At 42.0% G+C, this 20426-nt stretch overlaps 2 protein-coding genes across 3 annotated transcripts in view; one reads left to right on the forward strand and one right to left on the reverse strand.

The window, feature by feature from the left end:
• The first annotated feature begins 3132 nt into the window (after nt 1-3132).
• Sdad1 (SDA1 domain containing 1) overlaps nt 3133-20426 on the forward strand; it is a 29727-nt gene continuing 12433 nt past the window's right edge. The window contains exons 1-12 of one of the 2 annotated variants that reach the window (XM_045161474.1): nt 3133-3324; nt 4382-4486; nt 5053-5151; nt 6798-6908; nt 10503-10574; nt 10649-10749; nt 11593-11650; nt 12145-12219; nt 14263-14364; nt 15412-15481; nt 15862-15965; nt 19305-19362. In XM_045161474.1, coding sequence (XP_045017409.1) covers nt 3235-3324; nt 4382-4486; nt 5053-5151; nt 6798-6908; nt 10503-10574; nt 10649-10749; nt 11593-11650; nt 12145-12219; nt 14263-14364; nt 15412-15481; nt 15862-15965; nt 19305-19362 — 1045 coding nt within the window. In that variant the 5' untranslated portion in view covers nt 3133-3234. Of the gene's footprint in view, nt 3325-3482; nt 3682-4381; nt 4487-5052; nt 5152-6797; nt 6909-10502; nt 10575-10648; nt 10750-11592; nt 11651-12144; nt 12220-14262; nt 14365-15411; nt 15482-15861; nt 15966-19304; nt 19363-20426 lie in introns of those variants that run through there. The other variant, XM_045161475.1, reaches the window with a different exon arrangement.
• On the reverse strand, nt 8113-9410 carry LOC105944518 (alpha/beta hydrolase domain-containing protein 17C-like). The gene is made up of 2 exons (XM_045130134.1): nt 9399-9410; nt 8113-9238 (listed from the first exon to the last, which is right to left on the reverse strand). The coding sequence occupies exons 1-2, from the start codon at nt 9408-9410 to the stop codon at nt 8621-8623; spliced, it is 630 nt and encodes a 209-aa protein (XP_044986069.1). The 3' UTR covers nt 8113-8620.

The raw sequence follows: 20426 nt of genomic DNA on the forward strand, positions 1-20426 counted from the left end.
AAAATAATATTAGGTTATGAGTCATGTATATTCTGAAGTATAAAGTATATGACTGCATTTGTATAAAATGCTAGCAAGCCAGACATGGTGGCATACACATTTAATCCCAGCACTCGGGAGGCAGAAGTAGAGAATCTGTGTGAATTCAAGGCCAGCCTGAGACTAGAGAGTGAATTCCAGATCAGCCTGGGTTAGAGTGACACTCTACCTCAGGAAAAAAAAAAAATGCTAGTAAAGGCAAACATGTCTTATAACAAGTTTGTCTGGGAACAGGCAGGCTCAAGGAAACCTTTGAAAATGGCAAATTTATTCATTATCTTGATTGTGATAATAATTTATAGATGCATACAATTGTAAAAATTCATCAGGCCAGGCGTAGTGGTACACACCTTTAATCCCATCACAGTGAGTTGGAGGCTACCCTGAGACTACATAGTGAATTCCAGGTTAGCTTGGGCTAGAGTGAGAGCCTACCTTGAAAAATCAAAACAACAAAACAAACAAACAAGAAAAAAAATTCATCCAATTATACCTCTTTGTGGAGGCCGGGTGGCACTCTAGCCCAGGCTGGCCTTGAAGTCATGGTGATTCTGTACCTCAGTTTCCTGACTTCTGAGATTATAGACCACATCTGACTTAAATTGGACCTTTTAAGGACTGTTCCTTGGGCTGTAGGGGTTAAGGCCCTTGCCTGCAAAGCCAAAGAACCCAGATCTGATTCCCCAGGACCCACATGAGCCAGATGCACAAGATGGTTCATATGTCTGGACTGTGAAAGCAGTGGTGCCTGGGTGGAAATCCCAGCTGACTCAACAGCTGACAACTTGGACAGTCAGTCTCCATAAGCCTGTTTCTCATCTGTGGAATGAAAACAATAGTAGTGCCTATTTTAGAGGACTGTTGTGAGGATTAGAGGGGCTCATTTAAGAGAAGTGCTTTGAGCTATGGGGTGGGTGATAGTGTATATTTTGTCTTAATGCCACCATACTTTATTTAACCTAACCCACCCTCTCATGTTTACTTATGCACATCATGACATTGTAGAAACTTTTTCTCTTTAAATTACCAAGATCTTGAAGGAACCCCAGGAGGGGGACCCCACGCTCTGCCCGGATATGGCGACACCCCAAATCACTCACGAGAAGTGGTCTTGATGCAAACTGCAAGAGGATTTTATTCCAAGCGCGCTGGGGCCCACAGTCGTACATCGCACAGGGGTAGAGGACTGCAGAGCCCCGAATGCAGGAACGGGACAGTTTTTATAGGGTTTCTAACAAAGCCTGTGCATTAGACCAATCATTTCTTTTAATATCAGGAGCCCGCAGGGTGCGAGCCAGTCAGTTTGTGCCACCCCATAGTTTCTAAGCCAATTAGTTTAATTTGTTCAAGCCCCTCATGGACCAATCATTCTCTTATGACCTTGGTGGTCAGCATTTGCGCAGGTCCTTGGGTGGGAGTAGCAGAGTGTGGTACCAGTCTCCTATGACCTTGGAGGTCAGCATTTGCGCAGGTCCTTAGCTGGGGGTAGCAGAGTATGGTATCAGCCTCCTATGACCTTGGTGGTCTGAGGCAGGCTGCTACAGCTTATGGTGCGAGCTACTAAGGCTTACAGTGTGGGCTATTAAGGCTTATGGTGCAGGCTATTTACAGAAACCAAATAAATGGTTCACTTCATTACTCATTTCCCATCCTTGAGGGCTATCTCATGCCCTTTTTACCTGGTTTTATATTAGGAGCGGGCTCTGATATAATGAGAAGAGGGATTCTTTACTTGCTTCCAATAGAGAGTAAAGCCTGGAGTTTGAGGTATGCAGGGGCCCGCTTAAGCTCCCTTTGGAGCGTGATAGTATTTCTGGGCTTCTGAATTCTTGGACCTTTCAATCTGAAATTAAAACTCTAGCTAGGGGTGCTCATAAGTGCTTTTAAACTGGTTGAATATTAAGTATAGATTAATTAATTTGCATTGTAAGACTAGCCCAAATGATCACAGTTTATCCAGTACACATTCTTTTCCTTTGTCTGAATCACAATGAGTTGAAACAACAAAAATAAAATAAATTCTTTTTTTTTTTTTCGAGGAAGGGTCTCACTCTGGTCCATGCTGACCTGGAATTAACTAAAATAGAAATTTTTTTTAATTTTTTTTTATTTATTTGAGAGCGACAGACAGAGAGAGAAAGACAGATAGAGGGAGAGAGAGAGAATGGGCCCGCCAGGGTTTCCAGCCTCTGCAAACGAACTCCAGACGCGTGCGCCCCCTTGGGCATCTGGCTAGGGCATCTGGCTAATGTGGGACCTGGGGAACCGAGCCTCGAACCGGGGTCCTTAGGCTTCATAGGCAAGCACTTAACCGCTAAGCCATCTCTCCAGCCCTAAAATAGAAAATATTTTAAAGCATATACAGGGCTGGAGAGGTGGCTCAGGAGTTACAGGTGCTTGTTTGCAAAGACTGACGATATGGGCTCAAATCCCCAATACGTATGTAAAGCCAGATGCACAAAGTGGTGCATGCATCTGGGGTTCCTTTGAAGTGACAACAGGCTATGGTTCCTCCTCCTCCTCCTTCCCATTCTCTCTTTGTTAATAAAAACTAATTTATGCCCCTAGTTATTTTCCCTTTCTTAAAATGGAATACTTGTCTCCACGAAGTAGTGAAGTATTTTTTATAACTTTAGGCTGAAGTATTTTTTTGTTTTTGTTTTGTTTTATTTTGTTTTTTGGTTTTTCGACGTAGGGACTCGCTGTAGCCCAGGCTGACCTGGAAGTCACTATGTAGTTTCAGGGTGGCCTCGAACTCACGGCGACCCTCCTACCTCTGACTCCTGAGTGCTGGGATTAAAGGCGTGCGCCACCATCCCCGGCTTAGGGCTGCAGTACTAAAATAAATAATGAATCATCATTTCTTTGCGTCTTAAGAGTGTGTTGAAATAGTAAAACTGTGATCTGTCATGTACAAGAAAAAAAATCGGTTCGGTTCTTGGTAATAGTGGTAGTAACGTTGCTGCACCGCAGGGGCGATAGCATTCAAAAGCCTACAAAGCAGTGCGACCAAGTTTGATCTTACGAGCTTCCCGTAGCCCTCCTTAAACGTCAGGGAGGTGCGGCCTAACGCGTGCTCCGCGTGCTTCTTCCGGTTTCACGCGGAACGCGAGTGCTCGCGGCTGCTGGGTGTGAGTGGTCTGGCCGCGGCTGGAGCTCTCAGAAGTGCTCTCGGGGAGCCCGTCCGCGGCCGCCATGTCCAGCAGGAACAACAACAAGCTGCCCAGCAACCTGCCGCAGTTACAGAATCTGATCAAGCGGGACCCGCCGGCCTACATCGAGGAGGTGGGAGCCGGGCGCGGCGGACGCCGGGGCGGGGCGGGGCTACGGCGGGGGCGGGCTGCTGTCAGGCCCTGCCCGGGCTCCCGGGGGGACGGGAGGACGGGAGGACGGGCGGCTGGCGGGGGGGAGGGACGAATCTGGGGAGGAACGTCCCTTCCTTTTCCAGCGCTGGAAAACGTGCTGCGGTCGGGGTGGTGCGCCTTGTGTGGACCCCGCCAGCGCGGATCTGCCTTGCCAGCCTGCCGTCGGCCTCTGCGGAAACTCCCACCCTGACATAACACCTGATGAATCTCTTAATGTTTTCCGCCCATGTCCGCTCCCGTGTCCTAATGATGCCTGGAAGAAGCGGGGTGTTCTCAAGTACGAGGGACAGTCAGTCAGAAGCTTAACATTTAGTTAAGCCAGTATTCGAACTCTTAGGCTTCACAGGCTAGTCCTTAACCGCTAAGCTATCTCTCCAGGCCCTTGAAGCTATTGTTGCCATTACACTGCTTAAATTTGCGTTAATTCTAAGCAGAGGTCATTAGATTATCCATGATGGACATAGATTTGTTTTTCAAAACTCATTTGGAAGAACAAAGAAAAGAAAGTATTTTTAAAATAATTTTTTGTTTACTATTATTCATTTATTTGAGAGCGACAGAGAGACAGAAAGAGGCATATGTAGAGAGAGAATGGGCACGACAGGCCCTCCAGCCACTGCAAATGAACTCCAGATGCATGCACCCCCTGGTGTATCTGGCTTACGTGGGTCCTGTGGACTTGAACCTCAAACCGGGGTCCTTAGGCTTCACAGGCAAGCGCTTAACCACTAAGCCATCTCTCCAGCCCCAAAAGGAAATATTTTAAAAACTAGGGATGTAGCTTAGTCAGAGTGTTTGTCTAGTATGTAGGTGGTTTTTAGTGCAACCCCTAGCCCCCCCCACACACACAGATCATTTGTATATTCTTAGTTGTGTCTTTTTCTCCTCACCACTGTTAATGAGTTGTATTCATTTTTCATTCTGTACTGATGATCAAGTAATAGAATGTGATAAACTCAAATTTTATTTTTCTCCAGTTTCTCCAGCAGTATAATCACTATAAATCCAATGTGGAAATTTTCAAGTTGCAACCTAATAAACCCAGCAAAGAACTGACAGAGCTGGTGATGTTTATGGCACAGGTAAGAAAATAATTTCTGAATAAAGCAAAGGTCAGTATCACACAATTTGCAAAGTATTTTTAAATAATACCCCACACTGGAAAGGAAACTTAGTTTTCTAAAGCTTTCCCCTTTGTAGATTTTTATTTTCATCGTAAAATGTGTAACAGGATTTTGCCAGATCTTATCACAGAATAAAATCATTGATACTACAGTTGGGCATGATGAGAGGCTGAGGTAAGAGGATTGCTGTGAGTTCAAAGCCAGCCTGGGCTACAGGCTACAGAGTACATTCTAGATCAGCCTGGGCAGATTTTTTGAAACAGTGAGACCTTCAAAAAACAAACAAAAAGAAGAAGAAATAGATGTTTAAGTCATCTATGATTTTGCCAAATTTGTTATACAAGCATATTCTTAATTTTGTCACTTTAAAAATAAAAATAGTAAATGGTAAAATAAATTCAGTTGTGGAGAAAAAAATAATACAAAACAGCCTGCCTCCATGAAACAGCTTTTACAGAACATCTAACTCTGTATATGGATTTAAGGGAGAGCACAACTTTAGAAGAACCTTTGCTTTCTTATAGATTGGTCACTGCTACCCAGATCATCTAAGTAACTTCCCTCAAGAGCTGAAAGATCTTCTCTCCTACAATCACACTGTTTTGGATCCAGATCTCCGAATGGTAGGAGTGTTTAGATCAGTAAATTGTATTGTGTGTGTTTAATAATCTGTCTAAGAACTTCTCAACCAGACATCTTCTTGCTATGTTTACATGTTTGTTTTTATTTGAAAGAGTCTTTATGTAGCCAGTTTGACCTTGAACTTGCTGTGTTGACAAGGCTTAGCTTGAACCTCCCAAGCCTCCCGCTTCTACCTCCCAAGTATTGGAATTACAGGCATAACCCACCCTACCCATGGATACCTCTTCCTTAAAATTCTTACTTCTGGGCCAGGCGTGGCAGCACTTGCCTTTAATCCTGGGAGGCAGAGGTAAGGGGATTGCCATGAGTTTGAGGCCAGCCTGAGACTACATAGTGAATTCCAGCCTGGGCTAGAGAGAGAACCTACCTCAAAAAACCAAAATAAATAAATAAATAAATAAATAAAATCCACAGAGATATTGGCTCTTACCCATAACTGATGGCTAGCCCCACAATGCACTACCCATATTCCCCAACAAGGAGGATACCTGCAGAGCGGGGAAGACAGGGAGGAGGCTAACAGTGATACCAACATGACTATACACACTGTGTACATAACTAATTTAAAAAATTAATCCTATTACAGAATTATAAAAATCAGAAAAATTTTTTAAAATCCTACTTCTTACTTACACTTGCAATAACATTTCACCTTTTTGGTGGCACTGGACCTTGTACATGCTAGATAAGCACTCTTCCACACAGCCCTAAAGTCATTTATTATGGATTCGTCAGTTCTTAGTTGTGATTCTGATATTTTCTTTTCTGCTGCTCTCCTCTCTGGTCTTTGTGTTTTTCTGGCATATAAACCCTACTGGCATTTGAACCCTACTAGCATCTTCTGGTTACGCCTTGTGGATTTTGTGATACTTAAAGCAATAAACCTATCCATTAAACAGTAGTTTGCACATTCATTGGTTGACTTTTGGTTCTGTTAGGAATCCCCTGTGCCATTCCCCCCACCTGCTGCTAATGGTCCCTTCGTAAATGGGAATCCTGGTATCTTGGAGCTTGCCCTCCCAGCTGGTCACTTGATCCACAGCGCGCAGCTCCTCACTCTCAGTGGGGCTAGCTGTGTTGCAGGTGGTTCTTCTCTGAGATTGGACTGTTGGGCTCCAGCCAAGGACTGACACTGCCTTTCTCTGCCCTGTAAGGTCACAACCTCACATGGACAATTCCAATTTAGGGTCTTGGGTTATTGCTACCCCACCTGTCTTTTCCTTGTGGATTAATTAATCATAATGGTTTTGTCTTGTGAAAACACTCCAGAGAGGCATTGCTCCTATGAGTAGTGCCTCATTATGAATTACCAATCTTATCACCTTGTTACACTTCCTTCATAACACTTACCAGAAACAATTATGTATACCTAGATCTCCTTATCTGCTCCCCAAGTGTGAGCTCTCTGTTATGTAGCCTAGTCTGGATTCAAACTCCCTGTCCTCCTGCCTCAGGTCCTGAGTACTGGGATAATAGTTCTGTGCCCCAACGCCCAGCGCAGCACAGAGACTGATGCCTAGACCAGTGCCTCACTAGAAGAAAACAAGCTGCTTAGGACGTATGTGCTCCGTTTTTCGTCTGCTTCACATTACCTCCACTTACAGTCTGTCTTCTGCTTCTTCCTAAGACATTTTGCAAGGCTTTGATCTTACTACGAAACAAGAATCTTATCAACCCATCATGCTTGCTGGAGCTGTTCTTTGAGCTTCTGCGTTGCCACGACAAGCTTCTAAGGAAGGTAAAGAACAGATCGTTTCCCTGTGTCTCAAAGTAGAGCTCACAGACTTAGAGTCCACGGTATTTAAGAACTAGTTTTAGGTCTGTGAGGTGTGCATATGTTCATTTATGTGTGTGCACATGTGTAGTGTCTTCCTCAATCACACTTCCCCCTTATTTTTATAAGTTTGTTTATTTATATGCTGAAACACTTTCTGAGCCTAGAACTCCCTGATTTGGCTAGATAAACTAGCCAACAAGCCCCGGATTCTTCTTTCTCTGCAGGGCTGGGATTACAGGTATGTACCACCATGTCCGGCTTTTGTCCTTGTTCTTGTACAGCAAGCACTTTACTCACTGAGCTTCTATCTAGCCCAAGAATAACTTCAATAGGAAGAAAAGTCAACTCTTGCTTGCATACAATACAGTGTTAATGATGGACATTTACTGACTTCGTACTTTGGGCCAGGCACTCTCAGAGCTTTTGTGCATGTGTTTATTCACAGAGACCTGAGATTGGAATAGTTAATCTTATCATTACCATTCTTACTTTTCGGATAAATAGGCTGAGCTACAGTGAAATAGTTCTTTTTTTTTTTTTTTTTCCTGATCCATGCATCCTTTATTCCATTACCAACCACTGCCGCATCCAGGCAACAGCACACAAACTGGCAACCAATGCAACCCAGTTGTACAACAGTCTGAGGCTTACAGTACATTTAAGGCTTTTAAATTTGAAAGAAAAGAAACTAAACTAAAATCAGACCAAAGGACCCCAAACCCAGTACCCAACCAATACAAGTAGTGTATCAATTTTAAGCATCGTACATTTCTGCCGCTTATTTGGCACAACTCCAGTGTCAAAACCCAAATAACTCCTAAACTAAAAAGAGTAGTTTAGGGAAATTTTAATTACCTAAGTTCTTCAAAGCATAAACTTGGAATTTTTGTCTTGGAAATGTTATAAAAATTTTAATAACAAAACATATTAACAAAATGTATTCAATCATTTACAATACGAACAAGGAATTTTGAAATCTGTTGTTGTAGCCTGACAAAAGAAAACTACCATTAAGAATCTATGCACAATGTCATTGCAAATATGTACAGGACTTTAAAAAAGCCGACAGGAAGGACTTTACAGAGGGAAGTCAGCCAGGCTGTTCGACCAACCAGACAATCAAAATATTAAAACTGTTGGCTAGTAATAAATTACACTTTAAAAAAACTCCAGTTTCCTGTTAAGAACATTCCAGTTATATTTATATGGTTGCAGTTGATGAAGCTGTTTTTAATAGTTCCAGAAAATTACTCTCCAACTTGTTTGTGTGGGGAAAGATCAGCATGTTAACAAAAATTAATGAAGGCATTTTTACAACAGTTTTCCAGTTATACTATCACGGCTCCATGAATGGATGAGCCAGGAGGCAGAGGGCATTGCACATGGGTGGAGGGCTGAGTCCTGTGTCAGTCAACAAGAGGTGGTGGTGAGGGCAAGAAACAGACTTTAGTCTACAGCATTGGGACACAGTCCCCATAGTTCGGCTGTTCGGCCTAACAGGAGGTGGGAATTAGGTACAAAAAGACTGAGATTTTGTTAGCTCTTTAAGGAGAATACCCCAAGGGTTGGGCCCTTCTCCATGTTCTCCAGCCAGTATAGATATCATCCAGTTAAAGAGTGTGCAAACAAGGACTCCTCCATTCACAGTAAATGAGGTAAGGTTGGCCGCTTCTTCAGGAGTTGGGAAGCTCGTGAGATATGAACTGTTTTAGTCTTTCCAAGTACTGTGCATAGAGCTCTATGTCATTGTGCCTAGCACCCTCAACCCAGAGGGGCTCCATTGCTCGGGGACAGCGCTCATACATTGCCAGGCCATGAGAGAAGTCGATGACCTCAACCTCTGTACCATGAATAACCAACACAGGAGAGGTGACTTTTGATATCTTGTCAATGCTGGGGAAAGCATCAAAGCAGTATGTTTTCCTGGTATCTGGGAAAGCCACATGCAAACCGGACATCAGAGGAGAATGGAGGATGACAGCTGCGCACTCGTACCACAACGCCAGGTCCACGGTGGGGACAGTGCCGATGCTCTGCCCGTAGAGGATAATGTTCTCAGGATTCACACCATACCAGGTGCACAGCGCCTGCCACACAGCGTCGATGTCGGCGTAGAGGTTCTTCTCGGAGGGCTTTCCGGAGCTCACACCATAGCCCGAGTAGTCGTAGGAGAAGATGTTGCAGTTGATGCGCAAGCCCAGGCTGATGTAGAAGCTGCACGTCTGGCCCAGGTCCACGGCGTTGCCGTGCGAGAAGAGCAGCGTGTAGCGGCTGGAGGGCGCGCAGCGCACCTACAGTGAGATAGTTCTTGAGGACTGGAATACAGATCCAGGTGGCTTGGCTCCAGAACCAAAGCTCTTTATGACTGTACTATATTCCTGGCTAGGTCAGGGTGTGGACACCCATAGCTATAACCAACCCCAGCCAGTAAAAATTAACTTTTGTTGTTACTGTTATTAACATTTTCCCATGACTTTGTATTTACTGACATAAGACCAAAGGCTAAAAGTCTATGAGGCAGATCTCAGAAAAAAAAAAAAGACAGAATTGTATTGGGTTAGATATTTGGTAAGTGAAACAATGTTCCTTTAAAAAAAATATCTATTGCAGCGGGTGTGGTTGCTCACACCTTTATTCTCATCACTCAAGAAGTAGAAGTGGGAGAGTTGCTGTGAGTTTGAGGCCACCCTGAGACTTCATAGTAGATTCCAGGTCAGCCTAGGCTAGAGAGAGATCCTACCTCACAAAATAAAACAAAAAACAACAAAAAAGCTATTGAGTTATCATTTGTAGATAGTTTATTAATTAATTTTTTTAGGTTTTTTTGTTTGCTTTTTGCAGTGCTAGCAATTGAAACCAGTGCCTTGAAAATGCCAGACAAGTTCTTAATCAACGAACTGCACTTCTTTCACTTTTTACAGACAGGTTCTCACTTTATATCTCAGGCTGACCTTGAACTTGATATGTAACTCCAGCTGGTGTCCACCAGCACATCTGGCCACTGGTTTCAGAATTATACAGCTGTCATGAATATAAATTTTAGAACACTTAACCACTTCTTAAAATCCCATTTCAGTGAGCACTGAGTCTGTTCCTGTTTCTTCCAGCCTTAACTAATCACCAAACTGTCTTTAGCTTTTCAGTTACCTATTCTAGATACTTCATTTTAGTGGAGTTGTGTAGTATATGTTCTTTAGTAGTCGTCATCTTTTTGTTGACAAGTATTCCATTTGTTTACCCATTCATCAGTAAATGGACATTTGGGTTATTTCAGTTCTTGAGCTATTATGAATGTGTGAATACAAATATGGAAATGGGTTTTCATTTCTGTTTGGACTTGTTCAGTCATGTGATAACTGCATATTGAGCCTCTTAAGGATAACTTTGCCTTTTAGCTATTTTTGTTTTCTTTTGTTTGTTTTGGGTCCCTTTATGATAGAATGAAAATTAGGAAAAGGTAAGTCATCCTGTGCATTTGTACTTTCCTCTAAACATAGCAAGGTCAGACATAGTGGTTAGATTTAATGTATATGCTTTTTTTTTTTCTTTCCTCAGACTTTGTACACACATATTGTAACTGATATCAAGAATATAAATTCAAAGCACAAGAACAACAAAGTGAACACAGTAAGTCTGCTTTTGTTGTCCACATTGCACACAGATTCTGCGGTCAGTGTTAAGCCTTCTCTCTGGTTCTGTAGGTTTTACAGAACTTCATGTATACCATGTTGAGAGACAGCAACGCAACTGCAGCTAAGATGTCCCTGGATGTGATGATTGAACTCTATAGAAGAAACATCTGGTAATAGACCCCTGCACTCTTCTCATGAGAAGTAGACTGTTTTCATTTGTAATTAGCACAGACTTACACTCTTTAATAAATATCTCATAGAATTTGGTTGGAATTAAAAATACAGAGGCAATCTGAATGACAACCATTTCTTGAATATCTAACTTCAGAACAACTGAAAACAAACCTGCCACTCTTGAATCAGTTCATGTTGTGTATGTAAAAATACCACATTTCATACACTTGGTTTTGTGGGTACTGTTCCTTAACTCAAGGGGCCTATTATAGAGCCCAGGCTAACTTTAAACCTAAAATTGTCTTGCCTGAGCCTCATGAATGCTGGGATTATAAGATTATAGTCATGCACCTGGCTTTGTCTATTGTGTTTTCCTACTGACTTGAGGGGTTTGTTTTGTTTTTATATATATATATATATATATTTTTTTTTTTTAATTTAAGAGCAATAGAGAGTGAAAAGAGGCAGATAGATAGAGAATGGGCACGCCAGGGCCTCCAGCCACTGCAAACGAACTTCAGATGCATGTGCCACCTTGTGCATCTGTCTTATGTAGATCCTGGGGAATCGAGCTTCAAACCAGGGTCCTTAGGTTTCACAGGCAAGTGCTTAACCACTAAACCATCTCTCCAGCCCTTAATTTTTACTAAGAAAGAAATAGTCATTACAACAGAACAGTAGGAGAAACCAAAAAATTTCTTTTAAAAAATGATATGCAATCTAGCTGGGTCAGGTGCTGCCAGAAGTATTTATTGTTTATTTTGTGCCAATTTTTGTGCTTTGAAATACAGTAGTGTGAAAATGTACTTCAAAACACTCATTTCCTCCCCTCCCCCCAGGAATGATGCCAAAACTGTCAATGTTATCACAACTGCGTGTTTCTCCAAGGTCACGAAGGTGGGCATCTACAGGGCAGGGTGGAAGCACTGTCTCAGGGTAATGCTTCTGTGGGAGGCGGTGGGCAGGCGGGGGTGGGGGGATAGTGTGAGGAAGAAGTGAAGTGAATCATCCCAGTTTAGATTTAGTGATGCTTTCTTGACAGTCTGCCTGACAGAAAACTGGAGCCTGGAAGTTTTTCTGTAGATTAGTCTATCTGTGTATCGATTGATTGATTGATTTGGTGGTGCTAGGCCTTGAACCCGGGGTAATGAAGCTGACTGCTGAGCATGTGCTTTACCTCTGAGCTATGTCCCAGGTCCTAATTAAAGATGTCTTAAAGTTACCTATTTGTGGAGCAAATAACATTATGAAAAGATTTTAGATTATGAAAAAAGAGTAAATACCCTACTCTCTCTGACTTTGTTTCTGCAGTGACTAGTTAGTATGCATGTATGAAGAATACGAAGTATTTGTAAGCTGGCTTGAGTGTATATTTTCTGGTTGGCCTCTAGATATTGGTTGCTGCTTTGACGTTCTTCCTTGGGAAAGATGAAGATGAGAAACAAAACAGCGACTCAGAATCTGAGGTTAGCTTAATCGTAGATCCATGTAGGTTTGCACATCCTCGCTTTATGAGCACTCTGAGTGTTGGAAAACCTTTAGTTGTTTGAGTTAAAAGGAAACTTACATGTCACATGTCCTTTGAGTTTTGTATGTTAGGATTTTGTTGCATTTAAGAGTTTATTGCTTGGATCTTCTAGGCAAATTGGTTAAAAAATAGATTCATTCAACCTTGCTTTTGGTTCTGAAGCTATTAAGTTTAGGAGGAAAATTGCTGCCAGCATACTTCTGAGGTAATGGCAACATCGTGAAAGGTCACAGAGCATCTTTAAAAGGGAAAGTCGCAATTTGTGGTGTGATAAAATTCAAGGGAGAGTCTTAAGGGAGATAGCTCAATGGATAAAGCACCTGTCTTACAAGCAGGAAGACCTGAGTTTAATCTCTAGTACCAACCCTTTTGTTCTCTCCCCCTCCCCCCACCCCCAAAGTAGGGTCTCACTCTGGTCCAGGCTGACCTGGAATTAACTCTGTAGTCTCAGGGTGGCCTTAAACTCATGGTGATCCTCCAACCTCTGAGTGCTGGAATTAAAGGCATGCACCACCACACCTGGTTCCAACCCTTATTTCTTTGTTTGTGTGTGTGTGTTTTAAAAAAAAAAAAAACTTGGGGGTGAGCACATGAAATCCTAGTACTAGGAAGTTAGAGACAGGAGGATCCCTGGAGCTCACTGGTTAGTCAATCTAGCCAGATTGGTAAACTGCAGGCCAATGAAAGACCCTGTATAAAAAAGTACAGATGAGCCCTGAGGAATGACCTGAAGTTGTCCTCTGGCCTCCACACACACCTGAACATTTACATATGTCCACATACGTACAAGCCTGCAAACACTTTAAACATTGAGTAAAGCCCTCCTGGGCTGGAGAGATGGCTCAGCAGTTAAGGCATTTGCCCACAGAGCCTAATGACTCGAGTTTGATATGCCAATACCCATATAAAGCCAGATGGACAAAGTGACACATGCATCTGGACAGGTATGGTGGTGCATACCTTTAATACCAGCACTCTGGATGCAGAGATTGCAGGATCTCTGTGAGTTCGAGGCAACCCTGAGACTACATAGTGAATTCCAGGTCAGCCTGAGCTAGAGTAAAACTACCTCAACAGGGCAGGGAAACCCTCCCCATTTTAGCATGTTGGTAACTTAGGTTTGGAATATAACATCTTCAAACAGTGTATACAATACAAGCTCATTATAATTTAATTTATTAAAGATGAACTGAAAAGTTTCTTGGCCTTGTGTATTCCTGCCTTTCAGCTTCTTCCCCTCATATTGTCCATTTCATTTCCAGTGCATTTATATATGGATATGTGCACATAAAATCTTACATGTAGTAATCTTTTTAAAGCCATATATAAAGCTGGGCATGGTGATACATTCCTTTAATCCCAGCACTAGGGAGGCAGAGGTAGGAGCACCATGAGTTTGAGGCCTCCTTGAGACTACATAGTGAATTCCAAGTCAGCCTGGACTAGAGTGAAACTCTACCTCCAAAAAAAAAAAACTATATGTATAGCATGGACATTATGCATTGTGCTTTGTATCAGTATATCCAAATCTACCAGTTTATTTATATCTTAATTACTGTAATTACTGCCACCTATTTCAGAATACGAATGTATGATATATCTTGAGTATCTCCCATTTATACAGTTTTCTTCTGTATATCATACTGAAATGAAAAAGAAATGCTAAATTCAAGCATGAAAATCAACACTTCAGAGAAAAACTCTGTGTGCCTGATATCTCTCTCTCTCTCTCTCTCTCTCTCTCTCTCTCACTCACACACTCACACACACACACACACACACACACACACATATGCACGCACACATCTTTGTGAGTGCCTGATTTCACACACACATGTGCATGTTTTTCTTGATTTTGAAAGTCATCTTCACTAATGGGAGTGAGTAAGGAACATAAGAACCAGGAAGGAGTTGAAGTGGTATGCACTGCTTCTGTGCAGATTTCCTTATTACAGTGTTAACAAAGTAGCATATTCTTCAGGATGAAGGACTCACAGCCAGAGACCTGCTAGTGCAGTATGCTACCGGGAAGAAGAGCTCCAAAAACAAGAAGAAGTTGGAAAAGGCAATGAAAGTGCTCAAGGTGAGATTTGTTCCTGGGAAAACAAAGTAGTAATGTTAGGACTTCCAGCATGTGTGCTTTCTTTTCCTAAAGATTTATTTTATCTTATTTATTTATTTGAGAGAGAGAGAGAGAAGCACATAGAAAGAGAGGGGAAAGAGAGAGAATGGGTATGGCACAGACTTTAGCAACTGCAGATGAACTGCAGATACATGTGCTACCTCATGCATCTGGTTTTATGTGGGTATTGGGGAATCGAACCTAGTTTCTTTGACTTTGCTGGCAAGTGCCTTATGCTAAGCCATCTCTCCAGCCCATGTGTGTTGCTTTGATTTTTCTTTTAGCCAGCACTAGTAAGACTTTGAATTCAAGATGGAGCAATTTTTAGAGCATTAGAAATGTGTGAGATGAATTTGTAAGCACCAATAATTTAGATGAATAGATAATTCAGCTCTACTAAAAATTGATGTGAACAAATTAATTCAATTCACTTTTCAGTTGTTTTGATCATAGTGGTTTGTATTAAGGTATCTTTGCTAGACATGCATTTTTAGGACAGGAATGAAAACAAGGTTGGTATTTTATAATTCCAAAATTCATGAATTTGGTCCCTACGTGTTTCCCAGTACTCTCATTTTCAAATTCCTTTAAACCTCTCAGGTGCTAATAGCCGAACCATTTCCAAGGTTTAAATTTAGCCTCAACTTCTGCCAGTTGAAAGATTGCTTTTTATTTACTAGAGAGAGAGAAAAAGAATAGGCACACTAGGGTCTCTGGCCATTGCAAACAAACTCCAGATGCATGTGTTACCTTGTGCATCTGGCTTACATGGGTACTGGGGAACTGAACCTGGGTCCTGCCTTGATAACTAAACCATCCATCCAGTCCCTTCAAAAGTTTTTAGATTTAAAAAAAAAAATTTTTTTAACAATAGCCTCAGGGCATTAGCACATTTATGAGAGCAGGCATGTTCAGGGTGGTATGGCCTTAGATGGCATTACCACACAAATTCCAGGGGCATCATCACTGTAATTCAAGGTAAATGTTTTTCCTCTCCTCCTATTTCAGAAACAAAAGAAGAAGAAGAAACCAGAGGTGTTTAACTTTTCAGCTATTCACTTGATTCATGATCCCCAAGGTACTGGAATTATGACTTCCAAACTTTGTCTCTACCTCTTTTGCTAAGTCCTCTAGGCCTGTATTTCTGAAACTTCAGTCACCTGAAACTGGTTAAAATGCAGGCTCTGACTTGGTAGGGTGTGGGTGGCACCCAGGACTCGGCTTTTCTAAGAAGGTCCAGGTAGCCCAGCTGCTTTGGTCTGCCAACCACCCTATGTAAAATGAGCAGGTGGAGCACCCCTCAACAGCCACTCTAGAGAATCCTTCAGGAGAACTTTGGGTCCTCTGAAGGAACATGTTCTACCCGTGGTCTAACCATGGTCTTCTCTGTGCCTTCTGATAAGCAGCGTTGTGCTGACTGGAGACCACAGTATACTTCTTTGATCCTCCCCTTCCCAGACTTTGCAGAAAAGCTTCTGAAGCAGCTGGAGAGCTCTAAGGAGAGGTTTGAGGTGAAGATGATGCTCATGAACCTCATCTCCAGACTGGTGGGAATTCACGAGGTCTGTACTCATTCCGTTCTCCTGGCATGCTACAAGTAGTCTTCTTGGTGACAAGAAAGCTGTTACAGAGAGCAGTGTCTCAGTTGTACTCCCCCATACAGTTAGTAGGAAAAGATACAGTATCTCCATCTGAGAAGCTGTTTTTATACTAACTCTTTCCAGTTAGTATGGATGTTAATTTATACATATATTTAGTTGGTAGGTAAGTATTTTATGTTTTTAAATTTTTTCCTGCTGTTGTTTTTTCAAGGCAGGGACTCACTGTAGCCCAGGTTGACCAGGAACTCACTCTGTAGCCACAGGCAGGCCTTGAACTCCAGGCACCATGCCTGGTTTACTTCTTGTGTGTTTGTTTTGGTGCTATAAATTGAACCTAGCTGGGGTCTTTCAAATGCCAGGCAAGTGGTCTACCACTGAGCTAAGTCCCTGGCCCTACTTTATCTACTTAATCTTACTCATTTCACATTACATTCTCCTGAGCTATTATAACACATATTCTTTATCAATTCTGCCTACATTTCACAGTTTACCTAACATTTCATAACTGTCTTGATTTCCAGATCCTTCTGATAGGAAATAATCATTTTATAAAGCTGAATTCCCTGGTTCTTTCTTTATATTAAATTAGATTGCAGAGGGATGGCTTAGGGGTTAAGGCATTTGCCTTTAAAGCCAAAGGACTCAGGTTCAAGTCTCCAGGACCCACATTAGCCAGATGCACAAGGGAGCACATGTGTCTGAAGTTCCTTTGCAATGGCTGGAGGCCCTGGCACATCTATTCTCTCTCTCTCCCTCCCCCTCTTTGTCTGTCAAATAAATAAAAATAAAATAAATTAGATTGCAGAGCAGGAGAGATGGTTCAGTAGTTAAAGGTGCTTGTTTGCAAAGGTTGACAGTCTGGGTTTGATTCCCCAGTACCAGTATAAAACGATACACAAAGTAGCACATGCATCTGGAGTTTGTTTGCAATGGCAAGATGCACTAGCGCACCAATTCCCATTCTCTCTCTCTCTGCTTGCAAATAGATAAAAATATTTTTTAATTATTTTATTTATTTGTATTATTTATTTGAGAGATAGAAATAGGCAGAGAGAGAATGGGCACGCCAAGGCTTCCACCCATTACAAACAAACTCCAGATGTGTGGTCCCCCTTGTGGATCTGGTTTACGAGAGTCTGGGGAGTTGAACTTGGGTCCTTTGGCTTTCCAGACAAGTGCCTTAACCACTAAGCCATCTCTCCAGCCCAGATAAAAATATTTTTTAAAAAATGGGGCTAGGGCGTAGTGGTGCACGCCTTTAATCCCAGCACTTGGGAAGCAGAGGTAGGAGGATTGCTGTGTGTGTTTCAGGTCAGCCTGAGCTAGAGTGAAACCCTACCACGGGGGGGGGGGGGGGGGGGGGGGGGGAATGGGGTAAAGTAGAGAGATGGCTTAGTGGTTGGTTAAGTTGCTTGTCTGCAAAGCCAAAGAACCCAGGCTTGATTTCCCAGTGCCCACCTAAAGCCAGATACACAGGGTTATATATGCATCTGGAATTTGTTAGCAGTGTCTAAAGGACCTGCCACACTCATTTTCTCTATTGCCTCTCTCTCAAATAAATAAATAATATTTAAAAGTAAGTAAATTAAATTGCAAAAAAAATGTAGATTGTGAGAGCTACTACTTGGGATATATAGTATAACTAGATACTTCACATATTCTTAGGCTAGCTGCCTTCATGGAAAAGAGAGAGAACCCAAAATTTAGATCATAAAGATATGGTCCTTGAAATTATTCCCTATCTGTTTAATTTCATGACTAGTATTGCTGTGGGAATTATTGAACATTTGCTTTTACAAACTTTTATAAATTAAAAGAAAATGATTTCAAGGATTTCATAACTCAGTGATAAAGTGCCAACTCAGAATGCTCATGGCCTTGGGCTTCATCCTTAGTACCTACCCCCTCAGAAAAGAAGCGAAATAAGAGAAGTAAATGGCTTGTTTATTGAAACTCAAACAGTATAGACATAATATTAAAATGGAAAATGGGCTGGAGAAATGGCTTAGTGGATAAGGCACTTGCCTGCAAAGCCAAAGGGTCAGGTTCCACTCCCTAGGACCGACATAAGCCAGAAGCACAAGGTGGCGCATGCATCTGGAGTTCATTTGCAGTGGCTGGAGGCCCTGGTGTGCCCATTCTGTATCTGCCTCTTTCTCTCCCCTACCCCCGTCAGTCAAATAAACAATTTTTTTTTTAATGTAAAACAGCAGCTGGGCATGGGGGCACTCAACTTTAATTCCAGCACTCTAGAGGCAGAGGTAGAGGATCACTGTGAGTTCCAAGCTACCCTAAGACTACATAATGAATTCCAGGCCAGCCTGGGCTAGAGTGAGACTCTACCTGGGGGAGGGGGGGGACAAAAACAGTAGTGAAAGCACTAGCTCTTTTTTCTCCCAAGAAAACCCATTCTATAGTTTAATGAATGCACTTGTTTTTTCCCAAAGGCTGTTGTGTTAGAATATGATTAGTAGGTCAGTTCATCTTAAATTTGTGCAGTAATTCCATGTCAGACCTAAATTTGAACTTAATAAAAAAAAATGCAGAACTGATTTGTGATTAAGTAAGGTGTAATGGAAATAGTAGAGTCGTATAACTTGAGTATAGATGAACATCCATCTTCATAGTGAGTCACCCTTTCACTTCCCCGTAGCACATCCTAGCATTTAAAAAAGTTAAAAATCAGTTCTTAGACTTCACAGGCAAGCACCTTAACTGCTAAAGCCATCTCTCCAGTCCCAAAGCTTGCTTCTTGAAGCTTACTTATCACCATTTTCTTCATAACCAGACCCTTTTTTTACCTTATCTAAGTAGACTCCAGAGTATTAGTGCAGAGTAGTTATGTGGACCAGTAGGCAGTAAAGTTTACTATACTGGGTTTGGGGTGATTAAAAAAAAGTCTTTTCCAGTGTTCTTTAGACTTGTATTCTGTCCCTTGCTTTGCAGTGCTGTTTCTTCTCTTATTCCCCTTCACTGAGTGTGTCCATCAGTGAACAACCTGACAGTTCTGTGGTCATGCTTGCTTCGGAAGTAGAAGAGTGTTACTTTTTGGTTGCCTTTCCCTGAGTATACTCTGTACATGCTTTCCTCCTCCCTCACACAGGAAGATAGTAGCATAAGAAAGTTCCTTTCCTTGGTCACTATAGCATATTGAGCCAGCCTGAGGCCTGACTGCTTCTTGAGACAAAAGTAAAAAATGGTCCCCAGTGAGCTTATCTTGCTGATAAAACTGTCTGGTGGAAAAATGAAGTTTTATGCGTAAGTTTCATTAAAGCTAAATTTGGTACATTCTCTCCACAGCTTTTCCTCTTCAACTTCTATCCCTTTGTACAAAGATTTCTGCAGCCCCACCAGAGAGGTAATTAGCCCATTTGCCTGTTCTATGATGGTCTAGACATTGGAGTAACTCTAATCTGTTGTTCTGCTACCATCAAAGACAGCTGGATTTAAGTATGTTTTACAGAAAAAAAGAAGATGGGAGCTCTAGGCAGGAGGATCAGGAATTCAAGGCCATTCTGGAGTATGCAAGACCCTGTCTCAAAAATCAAAATGGAAGAGAAGCCTTTATATTTTCTTTCTAGAGTTAGCCATGAGTTAATTGTCCTATTCATTAATAATAATAAACAGGCTAAAAAACAGCAATAAATTAGTTTGTCAAGGCAAGTCTTTTTATAGTATAAATGTCTTTATATCCTATAGAAGCCTTTATAATATACACAATATAAAAAATCCTAAGGCCAAGTGTGGTGGCACATGCCTTTAACCCCAGCACTCGGGAGGCAGAGGTAGGGGGATCACCGTGAGTACAAAGCCACCCTAAGACTACATAGTGAATTCCAGATCATCCCAGGCTAGAGCAAGACCCTACCTCAAAAAAACAAACAAAAACTGTCGAAGTTGAATGTTTTATTATGACTGTGTGATAATGGGATTTTACCTTACTGGTTTCATTGATCTTATATGCATTCTCAGTTAAAAAGCATGAAAGCAAAGCTGGAGAGATGACTTAGTCGATAAGGCATTTGCCTGCAAAGCCAAAGGATCCCGGTTCGATTCTCCAGGTCCCACATAAGCCACATGAAGCCACATGCACGTGGTGGCACATGCATCTAGAGTTCGTTTGCAGTGGCTAGAGGCCCTAGGGCACCCATTCTCCCTCCCCCCCCACCCCCCACCCCACCCCCGTCTCTGATTAAAAAAAAAAGCATGAAAGCAGGATTTTCTTTAACTGAAACAGAAATTACCATTTCTTTTTTTTTTTAATTTTTATTTATTTATTTATTTGAGAGCGACAGACACAGAGAGAAAGATAGAGGGAGAGAGAGAATGGGCGCACCAGGGCTTCCAGCCTCTGCAAACGAACTCCAGACGCGTGCGCCCCCTTGTGCATCTGGCTAACGTGGGACCTGGGGAAGCGAGCCT

The sequence above is a fragment of the Jaculus jaculus genome, chromosome 11, assembly GCF_020740685.1.
Source record: "Jaculus jaculus isolate mJacJac1 chromosome 11, mJacJac1.mat.Y.cur, whole genome shotgun sequence".
NCBI classification, from domain to species: domain Eukaryota; kingdom Metazoa; phylum Chordata; class Mammalia; order Rodentia; family Dipodidae; genus Jaculus; species Jaculus jaculus.